General features: G+C 40.9%; 2 protein-coding genes across 10 annotated transcripts in view; both read right to left on the reverse strand.

Moving 5' to 3' along the window:
• The window catches only part of MCM10 (minichromosome maintenance 10 replication initiation factor), an 81,668-nt gene extending 72,538 nt beyond the window's left edge, over positions 1-9,130 (reverse strand). For 3 of the 4 annotated variants that reach the window (XM_088025810.1, XM_028114597.1, XM_028114594.1), the window contains exons 1-6: positions 9,063-9,130; positions 6,881-6,969; positions 3,722-4,060; positions 2,842-2,943; positions 2,562-2,702; positions 661-835 (exon numbers count right to left, since the gene is read on the reverse strand). In XM_088025810.1, coding sequence (XP_087881936.1) covers positions 661-835; positions 2,562-2,702; positions 2,842-2,943; positions 3,722-4,060; positions 6,881-6,887 — 764 coding nt within the window. In that variant the 5' untranslated portion in view covers positions 6,888-6,969; positions 9,063-9,130. The remainder of the gene's footprint in view (positions 1-660; positions 836-2,561; positions 2,703-2,841; positions 2,944-3,721; positions 4,061-6,880; positions 6,970-9,062) is intronic. The other variant, XM_028114596.1, reaches the window with a different exon arrangement.
• Positions 9,131-12,086: 2,956 nt separating this feature from the next.
• The window catches only part of OPTN (optineurin), a 50,829-nt gene continuing 40,469 nt past the window's right edge, over positions 12,087-22,446 (reverse strand). For 4 of the 6 annotated variants that reach the window (XM_028114660.2, XM_028114655.2, XM_028114659.2 and 1 more), the window contains exon 14: positions 21,903-22,088. In XM_028114660.2, coding sequence (XP_027970461.1) covers positions 21,961-22,088 — 128 coding nt within the window. In that variant the 3' untranslated portion in view covers positions 21,903-21,960. Of the gene's footprint in view, positions 12,181-19,558; positions 20,328-21,902; positions 22,089-22,446 lie in introns of those variants that run through there. The other 2 variants (XM_028114657.2, XM_028114656.2) reach the window with 2 other exon arrangements.

Raw genomic sequence — 22,446 nt, forward strand, 5'->3', positions numbered from 1 at the left:
CTTAGCAGTTTTAGTTTAGATTGACAAGGGTTAGATGTTCTAAAGGGACTGTACTTAGCTACTCAGAGGGACTGTACAAAAAGCAATGTGGTCTCAGAGTAAGGATCCCTGCTCTGCCTGGGGCTTTGACAGAATAAGAGAGATACAATGGAGTAGGGGTATGGAGCACAGAAGATTTAAAAGGCTTTTAAATGAACTGATCCTGGGATGTATGCCTATTTTAACCAAGTACCTTAATTTCCCCACAGTTGTAACTGAAGCAAAGGACGTAAATTTGCCTTAAAAGTTCTGAGGAGGAAAAAGAGCACAGGTACTTTTCTTAACATTAGTTATAAGAAGATACTACTATCCTGGTTAAACTGCATATACCTTCATGGATTTAAAAATAGTCTCTATCACTGTTTCTGATTAAATATACTATTATTTATTTGTCCATTTCCTTTTTTTAAATTATGTTTTAGTAAACAAGAAAAAGTCTTCTTTAAACATTTCACATGCAAACTGTTCTGAATGCTATGGCTCGTCTTAATGCCAAATTCAAGAGCTGGTGGTGTTAAGTGGATTTGCTGTACAAACACATTATTTCTAGAAGGCTCAATCCTTGGGAAGGAGGACAGGTGGGCCATGAGAACAGAGTGAGAGACCTTTACACTTACTGACCTGAGCCTCAGACCCGAGAAGGCTTCCACAGAAACCACTGTCTGAGCCGGTTCTGCAGAACTCCTGAGGGTCCCTGAGCTCTGATCTCTGGTCAACCCACTAGGTTTGTTTCCAGGAGTAGTTTGGAGTGGTTGGAGAGGTGTACTTGTCATCCTCAAAGATGAGCTTCTGGGCTCTAGAAAATTAACATAGAAGTTAAGTGAAAGGAAAAATCACACTGATCCTTACAAAATTTGTTTTTATAGAATTGTTTCTTTTTAAATCAACATATGCAATAACCAAATCTTGAGAACGAAGGAAGCCCACAAGACCATTTCTGTACTACCCTCCAAACCTTTTCAGTGTAGTCCGAAAGAACTTCCTGTGACAACGGAAAGGTTATACACTGATGCTGTCTGATATGGTGGCCACCAAGCACTTAAAATGGATTAGTGTTTCCAAAGAAATGAATGTCTAATTTTATTTAATCTAATTTAAACTTAAAAAGCCACATGTAGCCGGTGGCAGCTGTATTACAGTGCTGTTCTCAAACACAGTTCCCATGTGCAATGACATTTACTGAGTATGCCCCATACAGAGCGCTGTGGTAGACTCCACAAGGGAGTTAAGAGCCCTCCTTCAGGGATCAATGATTAGTGATTTGTGTGCAGATCAACTTCTACCTGAAGAAAACCCAAAGTTAACTTCCTTTTCTTTGTTTGTTTCTGGTTTCATCTCATCCCATTCCGCTCTGTTTCATTTTATTGGTGGTGGTGGTGGTGGTAGGGAACTAGGGGGGACCAGGGTATTCTACTGTCTTGCTTGCATTAAATATCCTCAGTGTGGTTAGTTTTCTTACTTCCGAAGTGTTTGATAATGTTCCTGAAGGTCAGAAAACTTGGATATTTTCCTTAATATATATCACTTTCTCTGAAATAACACTGTGTTGTTTACCCTCAAAGAAACTTTGGGTCACTAGTGGCTCCCAAGCTAGGGGTCAGGACAAACCTAGAACTTTAGAATCTCTAGAAAGCCTGCCCATGCCTCACCCTTCAAAACTAAACTTTGGACACTACCTGATGAAATACCTTAGTAATGTCAAAGGTCCTAAAGAAGGATGCCATTCATAAGTGGATACGTGGAATATATAATTTATGTCAAATGTGAACACGGAGAGGCTGTTATTCTCTGCTATTGTGTTGTATGCCACTGCTATTCAAAACGGCCTTTTTGAACAGGAGTGGTCAGTAATATGCTGCTTACTCTGAGTAACCAGACCATTTTGTCTGAGATATTCCAAAGAATTATTACCATGTGCAAACTGAGGCAGTGCAGTGCTCGCTTCGGCAGCACATATACAAACTGAGGCAGTGCGTCAAAATCAATACATATGGCTCATATATGTTTTTCATTCTAACTGTGTGCTCTTACATGTGGGCTGAACCAGAAATATATTTGAGTATATACATCTCTACTCCGGGCAAAGAAGTCTTTTCTAAAGAATGGACCCTCTGCTTTAATACAACCTGGCTTCAAATAAAACTTGGCCACTTTAAAAGAAATCTGTGCCTTGAACCCAGAGGCCCAAAGACTCAATCTCTGGATTTCATTAGAACTCAATCCAGTGGTTACTTTACACTTACAATTCAAGTCAACTATAAGACTCTAGAGCTTAAAAAAATTCAATTCATTGTTTTAGTAAATACAGCTAATCTGTATCTAAGGATTTTCCAAGCACTCTGATATATAGAGAAAGATTACAAAATATAGCATATGGCTCTCATTCCCAGCAAACTTACTTTTCTCAAAGGGCAGATAAGATGGACCCCTGGCCCTCCCCCGCAGACAGATATGATAGTGCCAAACTGAATTTTAAATAGAGCAAGAGTAGTGAAAAACCAGGGAGGCCTTGAGTACTACACCTGCAGGTGAAACCTTTGGTGTCCGAGCCACCCGCTTGGTTTTTGGTAGAGTAGGGACATCAAGCTCTGCAGAAAAGCACATCGACTCCTGAATTCTCTGAACTTTCTTCTCTTTAAGAGGGGGGCGTGGAGACTTCTCTACTTTATTAAAAGAAAAAAAAATAAACAAAATTTAGAAAGGGGCTCAAAGGTAATTTTACCAGTAGCTGGATGCAGAAATAATGCTATAATTTCTTAATAATGGAATTGCATACTATTCCTAGAATTACAGTCTCATTACCAGATTTAGACAGAAGGGGTGGACTTGTAGGCTGCTTAATTGTTGCCATTTTTAGCTGCTCTTGTAAGGATTTCATCTGCTCTTGCAACTTCTTTAATTCATCTAGGAAAGAAAAATATGTTGATTTAAGATCCACAGCAGAAGAAATATTATACATGACAAAAATGCTGGAATTATTTTTGGTGTCTACTCCCCCACCTTGAAACCCTGAGACCCACAATATAATCACATACTGAGAGCTACCATTAACTTTTGCACTTCAAAGAGGCCCCTCAGAGAAATAAACTTTGTATTTTCAGTAATCAAGCCTCTAATACCTAAGCTAGTTATGAACCGGTACTACTGACAAATATCAGATATATATCCGCAGTTAACAAGTTTTTAGGTGTCAGGGAATGATTATTATCTCATAAACTGAATACCATAATTAATACAATAAATGCTGACTCCTCTATTAGAAGAAACAGCCAACCACTGAATTTGATTAGAATTTCAAAATATGTAAGACAATCTCACAAATAAAAGGGCACTCCTGAAAGCTTCTGTTCAGAAATGGTCTCCCGCCCAAACAGAATGAGGAGAAGGCTGCAGTGCTGCCCCTGGCTCCACATGCATATAAATCTCTAAGTAAGATTTTTCTGTAACAGGCACAAAAGATGGTGGAGCCATTCTGGGAAGGACCAATTACAGCTGGCTGACACTGGGACAGGGGGCCTCTACATGCTGAAATGCTGGCCCTAAATGTCTCATCTACTAATTCCCACCCTTTTTTTTGGCCAAGTCATTTATCTCCATCCTGACTCAGCAACTATTTTGATGAAAACTGTCCACTCCATCCATTCTATCTTGAAGAAATTAGAAAAGCAAGTAGTTAGGGCACCTTGCAACTCTTGATTAGTTTTCCCCTGACTGGGAGCAGAAGTGGGGAGGACTCTATTTTTAGGTGATTGCTGCGTGGGAACTTCTTCATCTGTTAAGTCCCCCATATCTCCAAAAAGAGTGGCCAAATTTTCCTTTCGGTCTTCAGTGTCTCCCAGTTCTCCATCAGCAGCCTCCTCTGAATAAGATTCACCGTCACCATCTGCATCAAAGAGCTCGTCATATGCGTCAGGTTCACCATCCTCCTGGGTCAAGGGGTGACTCTCTTCTGGACTACAATCCAAGGCGGACTCATTCTCCTCTAGCAGTGCAGTCAGCAGAGACAAATCATCTTCTTCCCCTGGGGAGAAAGAAGGAAGGGCAGAAAGTAAACCTACCTGAGAAAAACCAACATTGACAAGCACAGTGAATTAAAACATTCACCATTAATAAGGCAACTGAAACGACTCTGCTGATTCACCATTTTGCCTGGTAAAACTGTTGTTCTTGTGTCCATCTTTCCTCTTTCCAGGTGCTTAGAGGCACTGGGCTAAGGAGGAAGGGGCTAGTATCTGCTTAGTGAACCTAGTGGGCCATGCACGGGGCTGCATCTTTTTAGCCGTGCTACTTCAGCTGATGAGCAACTGCCTGCATGCCGACTTCCAAGAAACCCAACCCATAAAGGGAATAATCCAAAAACACACTAAACATACATTTAGGCTCTTTTTAATTGTTTGAGGGAAAAAAATTTCAAGTATAGAAAAGGTACAAAGAATTACATAAAATGTGCTTATATATCATCACCCAGAATTAGCCATTTGTCATGTTTGCTTCTTGCCTTTATGTTAGATAACTTAAAAAAAAAAGTTTATTAAGTTTATTGTGCCAAATCTTAGCTCAATTCCTTCCACTGCCTCCATGCCCCATTGCAATAAGTATCATAATTTTGGTATATCATTCTAGTCTATTTATCATATTTTTTCATTCAACATTGCATGTATGATTGATCTAAATCAAAACATATAGTTCTAGTTTACTTCTTTCAGTTGCTAGATGGCATTCCATAGTAAGACTATCACATTTTATTAACCCATATTTTTAATTCAATAAAGGACATATGAGCTATATCCAATTCTTTCCCACCACAAACTATGCAGCAACCATGAATGCGTCTTGCAATATGTGTGTTTCCTGGAAATACCTATCAGAAGTAGAATTGCTGGACTGTTGGGTATGCACATTTTCCAACTTTCCCAGATACTGCCAAACTGCTCCCAAAGTGGTTACATCCTCACTTGCACTGCATGTAAGTACCATTTCTTCTTACTACCTCACCAATATCTGCTATGTCATTTAAAATTTTTGCTAGTCTGATGATTTTAAAAGGCACCTCATTGTTCTGATTTGCATTTCCAGCATTCTCATAAGGCAAAGAATTGTTTCTGTTTATTGGCCCCTTGGATTTCTTCTTTCTTGATTTATTTTCTGTGCCCATTTTTTTCTATTTGGGCATTAATCCTTTATAAATCTGAGCCATTTTAAAGCAAAGACATTAAGGATATTTCATGCACCCCCTTCACCTCAAAGATAAGGGCTGAAGTCCAGAGAGGTCAAAGGCCTGTTCAGGACCGTTTGGTGAAAGAGGTCAGCGAGGGAGTCTGGCTTAGGATGGAGATCTCTAGATCCAATATTCTTTCCACCACTCTGCACTCTTAGTAGATGGAAAACAGCCAGTAGCCAAACTCATGGCCTAGAATCTGATAAAAGGGTCTAAATCTTAAAGTCAGAGGTTGCATAATAATTTGTCCGAATTGCTTAGTCAACAAACACTACAAAACTACAGGACACAGCAAGAGAGAAGAGGCAATCTGGCTCCCTGTGCTCTGGGTGAGACTGCCACATTCCCTCAAGAGAGCCAAGAGGCCCTCCCCTGTCTTGTTCCCAGCTCTGGAAGAGAGCACACTCCAAGAAGAGGCCTTGGCTCACACCACTGGGAGCCCCAGGTGACAAATGTGGCCAAGTGGCGCCATACCCTTCCTCGAACCCAGTTTCTTTCATGAGAGCACCAGGTCTAATCCCGTGATACCTCCCATCCTGGTTTAACTCAGTCACCACTGAAAATCCTGTCTTCTCCATGTTATGCCGACCCAATCTCCCTGCTTCCTCACTCCATTTATATACACTGGACCCTCTTCCTCTCAGCTCCTCAAGGACTTAAGCCTGTAAGCACCAGCTCTCTTCCCCACATCACCCATTATTCTGTCTTCGGGAGCATTTCTCTCAGCATACAAATTCATTCTAGTGTCTTCCAACGTACCAACTACCTGATATTTTCCTACTTATTTGTTATTGTCTTGCTCTCTGTACTAGAACTGAAGCAGGAATGTTGTTCAACCATGTATCCCCAGCACCAGTAAATGCTCTGATTTTGTCTATACTGGACCAAATTGTTAACACCGTGCCAATCAAATGAATGTTTATTAGATACAATCTCTTAGAGAACACATACCATTCACCACTTACTTTCATAACTGTCTCCTAGCAAATATTTATACTTTATATTACATTAACCGCCCTGAAGGTAATTTGATGATTTTCGGAAACAGGACACTATTAATTTACCAAAGGTACAATCACCGTCACATGTTATTATAGTGTGAAGAGTTTCAACATTTGGTTTCAACCAAATGTTGAAACCAAAAAGTTTCAACTTTTTTGAAAAGGGCAGGGTATAAAATTAGAAAGGACTATAAGAGTTTAACCTAGAGCTAGACCAAAACCATTTCAACAGACTTCAATATTAATCGTGAACTCTGAAGTCAAACTGCCTGGGTTCAAATCCCTGCTCTGGAAGTCTCACCTGTGACAAATTACTAAACATCTATCTTCCACTCTAAAAAATACAGTTGCTCAGAGGACTAAGGCAGTTAATATAAGTAGGGACCTTAGAACAGTGCTTGGCACATTGTAAGTACATGCCAACTATCGTTATTATGAAAGACAATCACTGCTGCCAGGAGATACAATCCCACCTGATTAAAACAAGTAACATTCACTGACTGAAGTGAGATCTTCTCTGAACCACTCAGACAATACTTGAGGGAGGGGTAATACCTATTTTCACGATTTTGCAAGTAGAATAAATGGACAAAACGGTGGTTTTGCATGAAAGAGAACTTACCATCCATGCTGTCCAGGGAACAGTTGTGATCAAGAACTTCCAAGAATCAGGCGCCCAGGAGATGGCAGTAATGTCGAATCTTGGCTACGCTATGAAATCAACATGGGAAAAGTCACCCTTGATCGTTCCGTCTCTCACATCGCATATGTAACAAATCTAGGATCACACAAATCCTATGGGCTTGAAGCTAAGAATTCATCCAGAATCTGACGACTTCTTATCCCCACCTACCAACACCATCTCCCTTTATCACGACTCCAAACTATGGTTATAGAAACTCGGTTGAGGTATAGATTACATGGATGGGACAGACTGTGAACAAGTATTACTGAGGATGGCCTAAATATTAGGGCTATTATCCCATTTTATTTACTGTGACACATGTGCTGGCTTCCTTATTCATAGCAGTCTAGTGTGTGGTTCTTTCTACTCAGTTGCAGCCTTAGTCACATCAGTATTTTGATTCAATACTACTCAGCAAAACTCAAAAGAGCTGGCAGAGCTAAGTAGGGTAAATTCGTATTATTCTACGCACTTTCCTTTTTTCATTTAATTGATTTCTTTAAAAAGATGTTATTTACTTGAGAGAGAGAGAGTGCGCACAAGCCGGGGGGAGGGGACCGGCAGAGGGAGAAGAAGCACGATCCCCGCTGAGCGGTCTCCAAAAAAAGGCTCCATCCCAGGACCCTGAGATCAATGACCTGAGCCCAAGGCAGACCCTTAACCGATTGAGCGACCCAAGTGCCCCCATTTAACTGATTTTAACAACTGCAAGAAAAAAGTATAAATTTTTCTACACTATTATTTAACTAATATGAGCTTCATAGCTAACCTTGGTATGTCTAATGTCAAGTATTAATTATGATGCTTTCTTTTTATTTATTCAACAAATATTTCCATGGAACTACCGTGTGCACCACACTGTGTTGTCTCCTGGGTAACCTGCTGGGTTGTAAGCTTCCTGAGGGTTAGCCAACTGTTGTATTCATCTCTATAACCAACCACCTTTCCCCGCCCCAAAGCTGTGTACTCTACCTCACTCTCACATTCAGTATCACCCAACAACTGCTACTGGGTCTGTCTCCAAAATATTGCTCAATCTTTTGCCTGAACGACTGCACGAGCGTCCAGTATTGGTCTCTTTTATGTCTTCGTTAGACAGCAGCCACTGTAATCTTTTCTTTCCTTAATAATCTGCTAGGAATGTAAATCAGATCGTGGTATTCCCTTAATAAAAAATCTTTAATGGGGGCACCTGGGTGGCTCAGTTGGTGAAGCGTCTGCCTTGGCTCAGGTCATGATCTCGGGGTCCTGGGATGGAGCCCCATGTGGGGCTCCCTGCTCAGTGGGGAGTCTGCTTTTCCCTCTCCCACTCCTGCTCTCAATCTCTCAAATAAATAAATAAAATCTTAAAAAAAAAACTCTTCAGTGATTTTTCATTGCTTGAGCCAAATTTAAAAGTCTATGAGGAAATGGATACTCCCTCCCTTGCCTACTTCTCCTCAGTCACACTAGGCTGCCTTCAACCTCCTGAGCACACCGAGGGCTCTCAGGCCTCAGGCTCTTTAGAAAGCGCTCCCCTAGCTCCTTCTCACCCTTCGGGCTCCCCGCAGGCATCGATTTTTCTGAGCCTTCCATACCACCCTATCTGTGTGGCCCCGCTGGCACACTCTCACACCTCATCCTTTTCGCGACTTTACTGCACTTTCCACTGTGGTGTCCTTGTTTGTTATGTTACTCTCTTTAGATTCCACGCTTCACGAGGGCACAAATAATTCATAAATAATTTAGGTTTGGAGGCCTGCACATGGCACACATTCAATGATTAGCAAATCATGAATTTAAAAAAAAAAATGAACAAATAAAAGTCTACACGGCACGCGGGCATCTTAAAAGTTTCCTTTAGGAAAAAAACCAAGCCCGCCCCTTAAGTTGAGAGGACAGCCCGACGCCTGGCACCTCCCCGGTGCATCTGAGAGGCGCCCCTACCTTTCGGCCGCTCCTCACCCGGCGCCCACCCGGCAGCTCCGACACCGCGCTCGCCCTGTCTCGCCCGCCTGACCTCCACGGGCTCCGCGCCTCTCGCCCTCGGAGCTCTCCAAACTCTCCCGCAGACCTTCGTGGCAGCCCCTCTCCCTTGCCGCCCGAGGGCCAGCCACACACCCAGACCCCGGCTTCTTACCCTACTCGGAGCCCGTTCCCGTCCTCCAGCCAGACCCGCCAAAATTCCAACTTGGTTCCACCCTGCCTCTGACGCCAGACGCACGCCGGCTTAAGGCCGCGCTGATTGGCTACGTCGCGAAATGCCGACCTTGCGTAGAGCAATCTGATTGGCCCTCGTAACGGGGCGCCCTCTTTGTTGGGGGCAATGAAACTTCCGGTCGGTGAAGCCTTGGGCTCTTTTAAACAAAATGAAGTGTTCTGGCGCCTCGCCGGGCGGGAAGTTTAGGTCGTCCTGTAGGGTATTTTTACAGAAGGTCGGAATTCCTGACACACTGGGACTGTGTCATCCAATCCTTCTGAGCATTTTCTTTCTGTGAGGTGGAAGGGTAACGCCTGAGGCCAAGAAGCCTGCGCATACACACTTAAACAGGGAGCACATTCTAGACGTTTCTCCTGCCCTCACCAATGTCCTGTGGTTGGATTGATCCTTGAGAGGTCTAAATAAGCTGGTTGATTATTTCACAACCTCTTGTGTTCAACTGAGATGACTGGACTCAAAAACAAAAATCTGATTCACCTTTAATACTGTATGACCTTGGGGAACTAACTTAACCCCTTGGGGTTCTGCTTCCCCATCTGTAAAATGAGCCTTGAAGTCTAGACGACATTCTTTGACGCAGTAGAAACCATTTCTTTACAGAGGAATTTGTGGTCCACAGACTTGGAGAATTGTAACTGGTATCAGACTGACTTGTTAGGGGGCCATATTTTTCACAGGATATTTTTTTAGTAAAATTCGGACTTTTTTAAAGGTATTTACATGCTAAAAATGGTGCTTGTACATAATTCTGAGAACTACCCTAAGTGCAGGATTATATTTAGCATCTATAGAATTTAAAAGAATTCAAAGGGTTTTTGGTGGAGCAAGTGATGATTTTTTAATTAACTTTTTAAATTAAAATTTCAGTCAGTTAACATACAGTGCAATATTGGTTTCTGGAGTAAAACTCAGCGATTCATCACTTACATACAACACAGAGTGCTCATCATAACAAGTGCCCTCCTTAAGGCCCATCCCCCATCTAGCCCATCCCCCAACCACCTCCCTCCATCAACCCTCTTTTGTTCTCTGTCTTTAAGAGTCTCTTAGGTTTGTTTCCCCCTCTCCTTTTTTTTTCTTTTCCCCCTTCCTTTATGTTCATCTGTCTTCTTAAATTCCACATAAAATGAGATCATATAGTATTTGTCTTTCTCTGACTTTCAAATAACCATTTTAAGTCTTTTTTAATCCCCCTCTCACAGGCTCTATTCAGGCCCTGCATCCCCCCGCTAATTATTTCATGTAAGATTGTATCTCTACCCATGGTGTTTGCCTTCATTTTCAGAAAAACTAAAATCAGCTTCATGATGATGAAAATAAACAGTCCGGATACCATCTACATTGATTTTTTGGGGGGGTCCTAATGGAGTATTAATGCTCCTTATTATCTGAAATTATTATATTGACCCAGGAATGGGAATAATACCACTTTTGAGAACTGCTAGTGTTGAAAAATTCACAGTAATGGAGGAACTAGTGTAATCAAATTGAAGGAAATTAAAAGCGTCACTACATCTAATTATAAAGGTTCATCATAGACTTACTGGCTATGATGTAGACATTCCTGGAACAATCTGATTTGTTTTCCAAGGTTCTTTTCTTCAACTTGACTTTCCAGGTCCACTTTGCACCCAAATCCATGCAAGAAGTAGAAAACTGTACTGATTTAAGCTCTCAAACTTTCCTCCAGTGAGGGATCCAGAAATTATTGTTAGAATGAGTACAGTGGTGATTTTGAGAAAGAATTAGCAGAGTAGATTCAGGACCCACCGATGGAAGGGAGGGAGGTAGGAAACACAGAAAGGAGTTTAGGGTGTTTTTTGAGGCAATGCACCCAAGTAGGTAACACAGGAAACACAGAATACGTTAGGGTAGAAGACAGACCTTGTTTCAGCTTTCAGAATGAGATACTTAGGATTTAGAAAAGCTTCATCTCCAGATCTGAGATTCAGAGGAGAGGTCTGCATTGCAGTGATTCTGATCTTTTTGCCACGGAGTGATCACTGACCCCTTTGAGAACAGAATGAAAATGGGTTTTTCTCCCCCAAGAAAAATGTACCCTCATACATTCAGATTTTGTATACCTTCTAAGGGGATTCACGTATTTTCCTAAAGACACTCTTCAAATTAAGAACCTCTGGTGTAGAAGGCCAGAACCCGAGGCATGTGAGCCAGCGACAGAAGCTAACAGGAGAAGCCGGAGTGGTTAGGAAAGCAGTCCCACGCTTAGCCCTAGGCCTGGGCCTGACCTTCATGTGGCCTTATGCTGGTCTTCATCTGGCTGTGTCCCTCCCCACAGGGTGAGGTGTCCCGGAGCTAAGGGATGCACTCATCCAAATCCTGGGCAACCCCTTGTAGCCAAAGCTCTCGTCCTGGGACCCTGGGACTTTTTTTTACCCTATGGCTCTGGGTCTGTTCTGAGGCCTGGCAAGTTCTCTCCCCCTGGTTGTCCTTTGAGGGCAGATCCGTCTGCCGAAGGGGTGGCTATTTGGTGGTGGGTGGGTTGTGGGTAGAATGGGAGTTAAAGGGAGCTTGAATAGCAGGCAGCAGTGTCCCCACACTTGGAGAAAGGCTGCCAAGTGCTACACAGAACTGAGTCCAGGTGGGAGGAGAAGGAGGGTTTGCAGGGCTGGAGCCACATTTCTGTGTGAGACTCCAAGGAGACTATGAGCTTTATCTCTAAACTTTAAAACTTTACACATAGGATCTCTGTTTGTATTCTGGCCCCAGAGTTTTCCGGTGTAAAGGGTGGGCCTGCAGGAAAGAGATGGCCTAGGATGCCAAGGAAGGAGAGTGTTAAGGAAATGGCAAATGGCAATGTGATATAGCAGGGCTTCTCCAAGTCTGGTCGCTGGGGCAGCAGGTGCAGCAGCCCCTGGAACTTGAGAGAAACCAAATGCTCACGCCCCACACCAGACCTGCTGAATCAGAACCTGAGGGTGGGACCCAACATTCCGTGTTCAGCCTTGTGATCGCTGCATCTTTCTATAGCAGTGGTTCTAAAACTGTAGAGGGCACCAGAGTCTCGGGAGGGCCTCTAAAACAGATCACAAAACAAGAAAGGGAGAAGTGAGCGGGCTCCAGCCTCCTTCCCCCAAATGTCACTGGGCCCTAGGGCTCAGTACCTCCCTCATCACCCCTGCTAGAGGTGCTCACTCTCCACGTCCGTGTCCACTCCCCCGCCCAATCTTACAGATAATCTCTTGCATTTCCTGAGCTCACCCCCTCTACTACATCCTCACTTTTGTGACCCTCCTTGACCTCTGGGCACCTCTCTCCTTTTTACTTCTAATTGATCTATATCTGATCTCACTCACTCCAATCCATTTCTCTTATTGCTCCCGATTATGACAAAATCTTGGCTTGGATTTTCCCTGAACAAAATTTGTCAACGGCTCCTCAGTTCCTGTAATCCCAAACTTCTTGCCACTCAAGAACTTGACTTACAGACTTGAGTCCTGCCTACTTTTCCACGAACCTCAGCTCTTCTCTTTCCCCATGGAATCAGCCTTTCTCCCAGCCACAGCTGAGCTGGGATTTTCCTCTTCCGAAATATTCCCGGCTCTGGCATGCCTCAGGGCCTTTGCACATGCAGACCCCTCTGCTTGGAGAGCCTCAACCACTGGATCGCCTCCTACTCATCCACCCACCCTCAGTGGAGGCATCACCTCCTTTGTGAAGTCCCTCTGACCCTTCGGACTAAGCAGTTCACCAAGTATCGTGCTTCGCAGAACTCGAGACTGGAAGGGCACATAGAACTTTCACACTGCATCCTGATCATGGGTGTCTTCTGCTTCTCACTATGGTGTCCTCATCTGGAGGCGAGGGAACTGCTCTTGTTCATCTTTCTATCTCTTTTATGTCTTCCCTCCTGCCGCTGGTGGCTGGCACACAATAAATGTTCCAGAAAGAAAAAAAAAACCCAAATAGAGTATCTGCTCCTTAGCAAGTCCTTCAGCATCTGGGGACTCAGTTTTCTTCCTCTGGAAAGTGCTGATATCAGCAGGATGTGGATTAGAGGGTATTTTAGGAAGAAGGCTCAAAGGAGAATTTCCAGGACATCTTCACACACCAGTTATCAGCCATAATCTCTTCCTGCCTCAGGTGCACACGGGGTTGGACAAAGACGTGGTCCATATTCTAGGAACTTACAGTCCAATTTGGGAGATGGGACATATACATAAAATATAAATAACATAAGGTGACAACCAATGGGCACCAATCTTGCTGGGGAGAAGGGAACAGGCAGATGAGGTAGAACAGAATTGAAAGACCGTACGGAAGATGAACACCAGGCCAAGAATTATATTCTGTAAGCAGTGAAAGGGTTTGAGCAGGTTGGGGACGAAGATCGATGTGAAGAGGAAAGGAGCGGCTAAGTGCTTAGACTCAAATTAATTAAGACTGCGTGGTTGTTAAATGCCGGCCACATACTAACTGTGCAACCTTGGGTCCAGTACTTAACCTCTCAGTGCCTCCACTCACTCATCTGCAAGACAGGGCTAGTGATACTTATTTCATAGGGCATTGTGAGGATTAATGAGAAAAACTTGAAAATATGCAGTGTGCCCAGCACAGGTCAGGATAAGCGTGTATTAACTTCTATTCTTGCTACTTTTGTAAGGTGTTGCTTAGGGACAGTGAGCTAACGAAGACAGGTGCCCTGGAACTGAACATACCAGAAACTGGAGGCACAGAAGCCCAGTTAAAGATCGTGACAGTTTCAGACTGCCAGAGTTCAAGGGAAGGGACCCGTGAAAGGCATTATGAAGGAAACCCTGTCTGCTTTGGTCACTGGCTGAAGAAAGTTACTTCTGGCAGGAAAACGAGAGGAAGATGGCCAGGTTGGCCACACCTGGACGCCTGGCAGAGGTGCGGAAATGGACTGGAGTGTCCAGCAGGAGCTTGCCGTGGACAGGGGGAAGACGGCAAGTTCAGTCTGAGGTGAAGGTGCGGATTTCAGCCTGTACTTTTAGCTACGTGACCAAAGCCAGGGGGATGTGGCAGACCTTCATGTGCAGGTCTGCGGGGAGGTTTAGTGAGTGTACTTGCATTCTCCAAAGCAGAGACTGTAGAAGCAGGATACTCTTTAGTATGTCTACCTGGTTAATGCACCAGATGATTACAACACTTCCTCCATCTTTGGGCCTGACAGGCAATGCTATTCAAAATCAGAAAATCAGACCAGTTTCCAAAGCTCCTCCACCACCATCTCCTCCCTGAAGATGTCTGTTTACATCCGCATTCGTATCTTCCTTGCTCAATGTGCAGAACTCTCTCAGGTCTTATCCCAAACTTGAGTTTGTCTGACTGGACAAAGATCCTGCACTGAGAAAAATGTTATCCTTGCTCAGAGGCAACCCTCTACCTAGAGAAAGAGGGAAATCCCACCTCCTTGATTTTGCTAACAGAATATTGTCTCTGTTGTGCAGAGAAGTCTATTGCTTTTCAATCAACCTAGAAGTTACTTTAAACAATGGGGTATGTTCCTCCATCTACTTACCTCAACTGATGTTTTCCAAAGGGAAGCCAATAAAACCACCAGCTTTGCTGGTTTTAATTAATCCATAAGACTGTTCAACACATTTCTTCCTTGGTTTTGCTGGGTTTATAGCCCAGGAAATAATAATAAAATATGATACACATATATGTAAAATAAATTTTACCCATAATTTTGGTTCTGTGTATTTAAAAACCAAAACTTCTACACAAATCTATCAACTTATGAGAGTTTCCGAATGAATACTTTTTGTATATTTCCCATCTTTGCAAGTACTTAGCTAGAAAAAATAACAAATTACTCAGTGATGACTAACATTTTTTGCAACAAGAGTACATAATGTTATCTAAGTAATTTTTAAAATGATGAACTCTGTAAATCAAAGGATTCAAAAGACTGTAAAATTATTTCTACTTTTTATTTGCTTCTCAGAGCAAAGCAGTTTTGGTACCTTTCATTGTTCCACTAAGACATTTGAATGTTGGTTCATAGACTTGATTCCTGTTATACTGAAAAGCTGCAACTAGCTCTCGTATCAACTTTCCTCCAGTGAATTAATGATGGCATAATAAATTAATTTCATTAAAGCAATTCTAAGTTGGCCCCTTCTTTCATTATGGGTCAAATGGAAGTGTTAGCCAATCTTCACAAGAATTGTGATTTTCTGACACACACAACACATTTTATGTTCATATTAAATAATCTTGTGGTTCAAAATGTTTTTCATTTTTTAGAAAATAATGGACTTCATTTTTTAACTTTTTTATTGTTTTTCAAAAAGATTTTATTTATTTATTTGAAAGAGAGCAAAAGCGAGAGAGATCACAGAGGGAGAAAGCAGACTCTGCTGAAGTGGAGAGCCTGATGCAGGGCTTAGTCCTAGGACCCTGGGATCATGACCTGAGCCAAAGGCAGATGCTTAACCAACTGAGCCACCCAGGGGCCCCGAACTTTATTTTTTAGAACAGTTTTAGGATTACAGAAAAATTGAGTGTAAAGAATAAAGTTCCCACAAATCTCCTTCCACACACAGTTTCTTCTATTATTAACAACTTGCACTAGTATGGGACATTTGTTATAATGGATGAGCCAATATCGATACATTTTTTTGATACATTATTTTTAACCGAAGTCCACAGTTTACATTAGGATTCACTCTTTTTTTTTTTTTTTAAGATTTTATTTTTTATTTATTTGCGAGAGAGAGAATGAGAGACAGAGAGCATGAGAGGGAGGAGGGTCAGAGGGAGAAGCAGACTCCCCGCTGAGCAGGGAGCCCAATGTGGGACTCGATCCCGGGATTCACTCTTATGTTTTACATTCAATGGATTTTGACAAATGTAGCCACCATCACAGTATCATGCAGAATAGTTTCACTGCCCTAAAAATCCTCTGTGCTCTCACCTATTCATCCCTCCCTCCACCTAACCCCTGGCAATCAATGATCTTGTCTCCATATACTGACTTTTCCAGAGTGTCATACAGTTCAAATCATACAGCATGTAGGCTCTTCAGATGGGCTTCTTTCACTTAGCAATATGCATTTAAAGTTCCTCCATGTCTTTTTGCAGTTTGATAGCTTATTTCCTTTTAGCGCTGAATCATATTCCATTGTATGGATGTACCACTTATGCATTTGCCTATTGATGGACATCTTGGTGGCTTCCAAGTTTGGGCAATTACGAATAAAGCTACTGTAAACATTCATGTGCAGGTTTTGTGCGGACATAGTTTTCAATTCATTTGGATAGATACAAAGCATTGCACACTTAATTTTGCAAGAAACCACTGGACTGTCTTCCAAACTACCATTCTGCATTTCCACCAGCAATGAATGAACGTTTCTGCTATCTCACATCCTCCTCAGCTTTGGTGCTGTCAGTGTTTTGGATTTTAGCCACTTTAATAAGTGTGTGGTGATATCTCATTGTTTAAATTTGCAGTTCCCTAATAACATGTTGTTGAGTATCTTTTAAAATGTGTTTATTTACCAAGTGTACATCTTCTTTGGTGAGGTATCTATTATCTTTTGTCCATTTTTAAATTGAGTTGCTTTCTTGTTGCTGAGTTTTAAGAATTCTTTGTATATTTTGAAACCAGTCCTTCATTAGATAATGTGTTTTGTAAAGATTTACTCCCACTCTGTGGCTTGAGTTTTATTTTTGTGAAAGGTATAAGGCCTGTGTCTAGATTCATTTTTTTACATGTGGATATCCACTGTTTGTTCCAGCATCACTTATTAAAAATACTATCCTTTCTCCATTGAATTGCCTTTTCTCCTTTATCAAAGACGAGTTGACTCTCTGGGTCTATTTCTGGGCTCTCTGTTCTGCTCCACTGATTTGTTTGTCTACTTGTCCATTCTTTCACCAATACCACAATCTTGATTCCCGTAGCTTGACAGTAAGTCTTGTAGGCAGGTAGTGTCTGTCCTCCAACTTTGTTCTTCTCCTTCAATATTATGTTGGCTATTCTGGGTCTTTTGTGTCTCCATATAAACTGTTAGAATCACTTTGTCAATAACCACAAAATAACTTCTCGGGATTGTATTGACTCTGTAGATCAAGTTGGGAAAAACCAAAACCTTGACAATACTGAGTCTCCCTATATATGAACATAAAATATCACTTCATTTATTTATATTTAGTTCTATGATTTCTTTCATCAGATCTTATGTTTCATTAGATATATACCTAAGTATTTAATTTTTTGGTACTAATGTGTTATTGTGTTTTTAAAGTTCTAACCATTCATTGCTGATATACTGATATTGGTAATTTGTGTCTTCTATCTCCTTAACCTAGTTAGAGGTTTATGAATTTTGTTGATCATTTCAAAGAACCAGCTTTCAGTTTCATTGATTTTCTCTATTGATTTCCTGGTTTGAATTTCACTGATTTGTGTTCTAATTTTTATTATTTTCTTACTGCTTATTTTGTGTTTTATTTGCCATTCCTTTTCTAGTTTCTTAAAGTGGAAGCTTCAATTACCAATTTTAGATCTTTCATTTAATGCTGTACACTTCTTGCTAAGCATGGCTTCCACTTCAGCCCAGAAACTTTGTGTTATATTTTCATTTCATTTAGTTTAAAATTTATTTAAATCTCTCTTGAGAATTCTTCTTTAGCCCATGTATTATTTACAAGTGTGTTAAATCTCCAAATTTTTTTTTAGGGTTTCCAGGTATCTTTCTGTTTTTGATTTCTAGTTTAATCCCATTGTGGTCTGAGAGCATATTGTGTATGGCTTATCTTTTTTTAAATTTGGTAAGGTGTTTTTTATGGCTCAGAATGTGTCCTATCATAGTGAATGTTCTCCATGAACTTGAGAAAAATGCATATTCTGCTATATTTAGAATATGAAGTATTCTATAGATATCAATTGAATCTTGTTGATAGTGTTACACAGTTCAACTATGTCCTTACTAATTTTTTGACTCCTGGGTCTGTTAATTACCGATAGATTTTAAATTTTCTAACTGTATTAGTGGATTCATCTATTTTTCCTGCAATTCTATCAGTTTTTGCCGAATGCATGTTGATGCTCTCTTGTTAGGTGCACATGCATTTAGGACTGTTATCTTTCTTGAATAATTGACCTTTTCATCATTTTGTAATGTCCCTTTTTATCCCTGACAATTCTTGCCTTGAAGTCTTCTTTAAATTAATTTGGTTACTCTAGCTTTCTTTTAATTAGTGTTAGCTTGCCGTTTCTTTCTCCGTCTCTTTATATTTAAAATGGGTTTCTTATAGACTGCATATAGGTTTTTAAATATTTCACTCCCTTCTTCCTGCTTGCATGATTTCTGAAGAGAGGTCTGATATATTTCTCATCCTTGTTCCTCTACACGTAAGATTTTTTTCTTTCTGGCTTCTTTCAAGATTTTCTCTTTGCCCTTGATTTTCTGCAGTTTGAATACAATATACCTAGGTGAAGATTTTTTGATATTTAATCTGCTTGGTGATCTCTGACCTTCCTGATCTGTAGTTTGGTGTCTGTCGTTAATTTTTGGAAATTTTCAGCCATAATTACTTAACACAATCTCTTTCTTTTCATGCTGATATTCTCATTGCACATCTATTACATTAAAAAAAATTGTCCCACAGTTCTTGGATATTCTGTTTTCATTCTTTTTTCCCTCTGCATTTCAGTTTTAGGAGTTCCTATTGACATTGTTTCAAGCACACAGATTCTTTTCTTGGCCATGTTCAGTCTTTTCATGAGCCCATGAAAGGCATTCTTCATTTCTGTTACACTGTCTCTGATTTCTAGTACTTCCTTTTGATTTTTTTCTTAGCGTTTCCATCTGTCTGCTTATATTACCCCCCATTTCCTGCATGTTGTCACTTTTCCCATTATAGCCCTTAGGATACTAACCATAGTTGTTTTAAATTTCCAGTCTTATAGTCATCACATCTGATGCTTGCTCTATCTTTTCAAACTGTGCTTTTTTTTTTAATATGCAGTATAATTTCTTGTTGAAAAATGGAAATGATGTAGTGGGTAAAAGGAACTGAGGTAAATAGTGTGAGGCTTTATGTTTACCTGGCTACGAGCTGGACTATGTTTACTGTCTGCTGCAGCTGTGGGTGTCACAGGCTAAAATCTCCTCTGGTGTCCTTGTTTTGTCTCCCTTTGTTGTCTTTGGGATTCCCTATATACCTCTTCCTTAATAAACCCAAAGATGAGCATTTCTTCCAATTGTAAGCCCATTATTATATGGGCACCTTGTTGATGTGGTGGTAAGGTAGGTGTGGGCGAGAAGAGTTCCACAGTCCTATGATAAGGTCTTGGTCTTTTACTGAGCTTCTCCCTCTGTGCTGTGACCTTCTCACACTTTTTTCTCCTCCTCAGGTGAGAGGAGTAAAGCTGGGCGGGGGGGGGGGGGGGGGGGCGGGGCCTGGAGTTGGGTATTTGCTTTCCCCCTGGTCAGTCAGGCTCTGATAATAATCCAGCAGTTTAGGGTCTGGTAAAACAATTTCCCTTGAGGGATGGCATTCCTCGGAAGAACAGAGTGTGTCAGTGTATTTCAAAATGGCCACTTTCCCCTCCCCCTGCTAAAAGTATGGGAGAATTTTTAGAAATCTTCACGGTGAGGTTCTTCTAGGGCTCCTGGAGGTAAAATTCACACAAGTGTGGGGTCCTCTTAAGAATGGGCTCCTATTCGAGTTTTTAATTCTCAGGTTTGTCCACACTGAGCCTTTGGCAAATCTTCAATTATAGTTTAAGTTCTCCTACTCTGGTATTGGCTCCTACTGTGGTTTCTACTCCTGAGACCCTGATCTGGTAATCTGTGACTCTCTGTACCTGTCTGTCTCCAGTTTGTGGGCAGCGGTTTGCTTTGTGACTTCAGTTCTCTGAGGGATTTAAAAAGAGTTGATGACTTTGAGTCTGTTCGGCCTTTTCCTCGTTAGGAGGATGGGAGTGATGACTTTCAAACTCCTTACACGCCAGGCTAGATCAAAATCATTTTAAAATACAACACTTGAAGACTTATTATAATAATCTTATTTAGTTGTAAAATTTTCATTGTTCATTCCTATTTCTTCCCAGTTCTCATCTCTCTATTGCTCCCATTTAGCCACACTTCAAGAACACAGGAGAGTGGCGGGGTCCAGAAGAGAGGCTGACATTCCAATGAAGTGTCATTACCTGGTAACATGGCAGCAAGGCCTCCGAAGAGACTAGTTAGAGAAGACATGCACAGAGTTTACAAGCTGTTTACCAAAATGTTTGCTTCCCTCAATACAATGGCTTTAATTTAAACTGACCGTATGAACTTGCCTTCATTTGCAATCCTTTGAATTATCCAGCCAACAATTTGATCACAGCTTTAATAAGCCCACTCACATTGTTACTTCAGAGTTGGGATCAGCTTAGTATTTTTACTTGAACAGCATAAAAGGATCGTCCCTTAACTTAAATGTGAAACCATTTGGGTTGCTTTGCTATTTAAGACACTAGAGAAATCTATTTCCTCGAATACAAAATAGTAAGGGAAAAAAATTTAAACTAGAAACTATAAACAAGAAGTTAAAATGAAAATTTCATGGTTATTTTTGACATGTCTTTAATAAGCATTCTCCCTGGAGTGAGGTGGGAGAATCTAAGTTACTGCGAATCTGTGCAGTGTGTTCTCTTGGCATGAAGACAGAATTAACTGTCTTGATTCCTGGTTTTAAAAAACATATATGGATATACACACACGTGTGTGTATATTAAATCAAGTTGCCCAAGAGAGATTATTATGACAAACCCAAACAGAGTATATCTTTTAATTTTCTTCTAAATGCTTACGGATATAGACACACAAAGACACTGTTTACTTTTATGACGGGCCCAGTATTAGCTAATCTCAGTAAACTGTGGGTTTACAAAATATAGCAAATCCCTATCTTTTCACCTCCTTAGCAAGATTAATTTCTAATCCAAACAACACACACTAGTCTCTAGTAGGGGGGTTTGCTTATATTCATAGAATTCACAAAACAGATTTGAATAAGTATTAAGCTTATATGAAGCTGAATATGGCAAAAATCCCATGAACGTGGCCAACCATATATGAACAATGTGAACTCAAAAGCAAAATTTTATTTTGCAATACACCTATTTTTGTGATTATGAATATATGGCCTCATCGACAGCTGTTCTTTTTTAGAAATTAATAAACTATCTACTGTACAAACCCATATACCTGGGGCTACAATGAAACCAGCGAACCTAATGTATGTTCTTCATGTATGCCAATATGTTTTCACTTGTCCAAATGATTAAGTAAAAGCCCACAGCACTCATATGAAAACAGGCCCATTATAACTTTGGTACAATTACTGCAGCAGCAATAAAACTATAACATATATACAACCTCATACAGATGTGCCTTAAATGGATGAAGAAAAATAACAATATAATTTATTTTAAAAGAACTCCAAAGATACTTTTCTTGATTAAATCTGTGACCACTTCATTTTTCCTGCCTCCTTAAAAGATTCTCAGAGTTGATCTGTGAGGCCTCTTCCTTCGGTTTTATTTACTCTGTCCCATGATGTTACATGCTCATTAACTGCATGAACGGTTCAGCTCACATACATGGAACATTAAAAAAAAAAAAAAGACTCTATTATCAGAAAAGCAGTATGTTCAGGATTCTAAGGAAAGCCACAGAAAATGTCCCACTTAGGACATATTTTCTTTCTCCTAAAACGAACATAATGAGGCAAAATGTTTGCATGAAAACAAACACCACAAAAGCACAACTCTTGGAGGAAAAAAATCTGATATTTACCAACAGTTTGGGGGGAAGTGAGATGTGAACACTTAAATGATGCAGTCCATAACATGGATCTGGAGTGTGTCTATGTCGGGCAGAACTTCTCCACATTTGGGGCAGGAATGAATTGGAATATTCCGCTGTTGCTGCTGCCGCCAGTTTCTGTCCTCAGCTCCTGGGAATAAGCATTAAATGAAACACTATTCCATTTCTTCCAAGTTGCAAGTGGCTTCGTTTGTTTGATTTTAATAACAAACGATTAATATTAACACCTGCTCAACTTTGCAACAGATACCTAAAGGGGAGTGAATACAGGGTTTGTTTGGGAGGGAGGGGGTCTTTAACTTAAGAAATCTACACACACAGAGAAAACCTTCCAAAATGGTACCCGCTTTCCTATTACTTTGGGATTTGGGCTCCAGTCTGGGTTGTAAGTGCATGAAAATAGAGTGGTTTCAGTTCTAGGTACAGGACAACACGTGCTCTAATAAAAACAAGAATATTTGAGAGAAGGAACCAGATAGATGAAGATA

Source organism: Eumetopias jubatus, unplaced genomic scaffold (genome assembly GCF_037043125.1).
Source record: "Eumetopias jubatus isolate StellerSeaLion01/CBP00866 unplaced genomic scaffold, mEumJub1_p1.0 scaffold_8, whole genome shotgun sequence".
In the NCBI taxonomy this organism is placed as follows: Eukaryota; Metazoa; Chordata; class Mammalia; order Carnivora; family Otariidae; genus Eumetopias; species Eumetopias jubatus.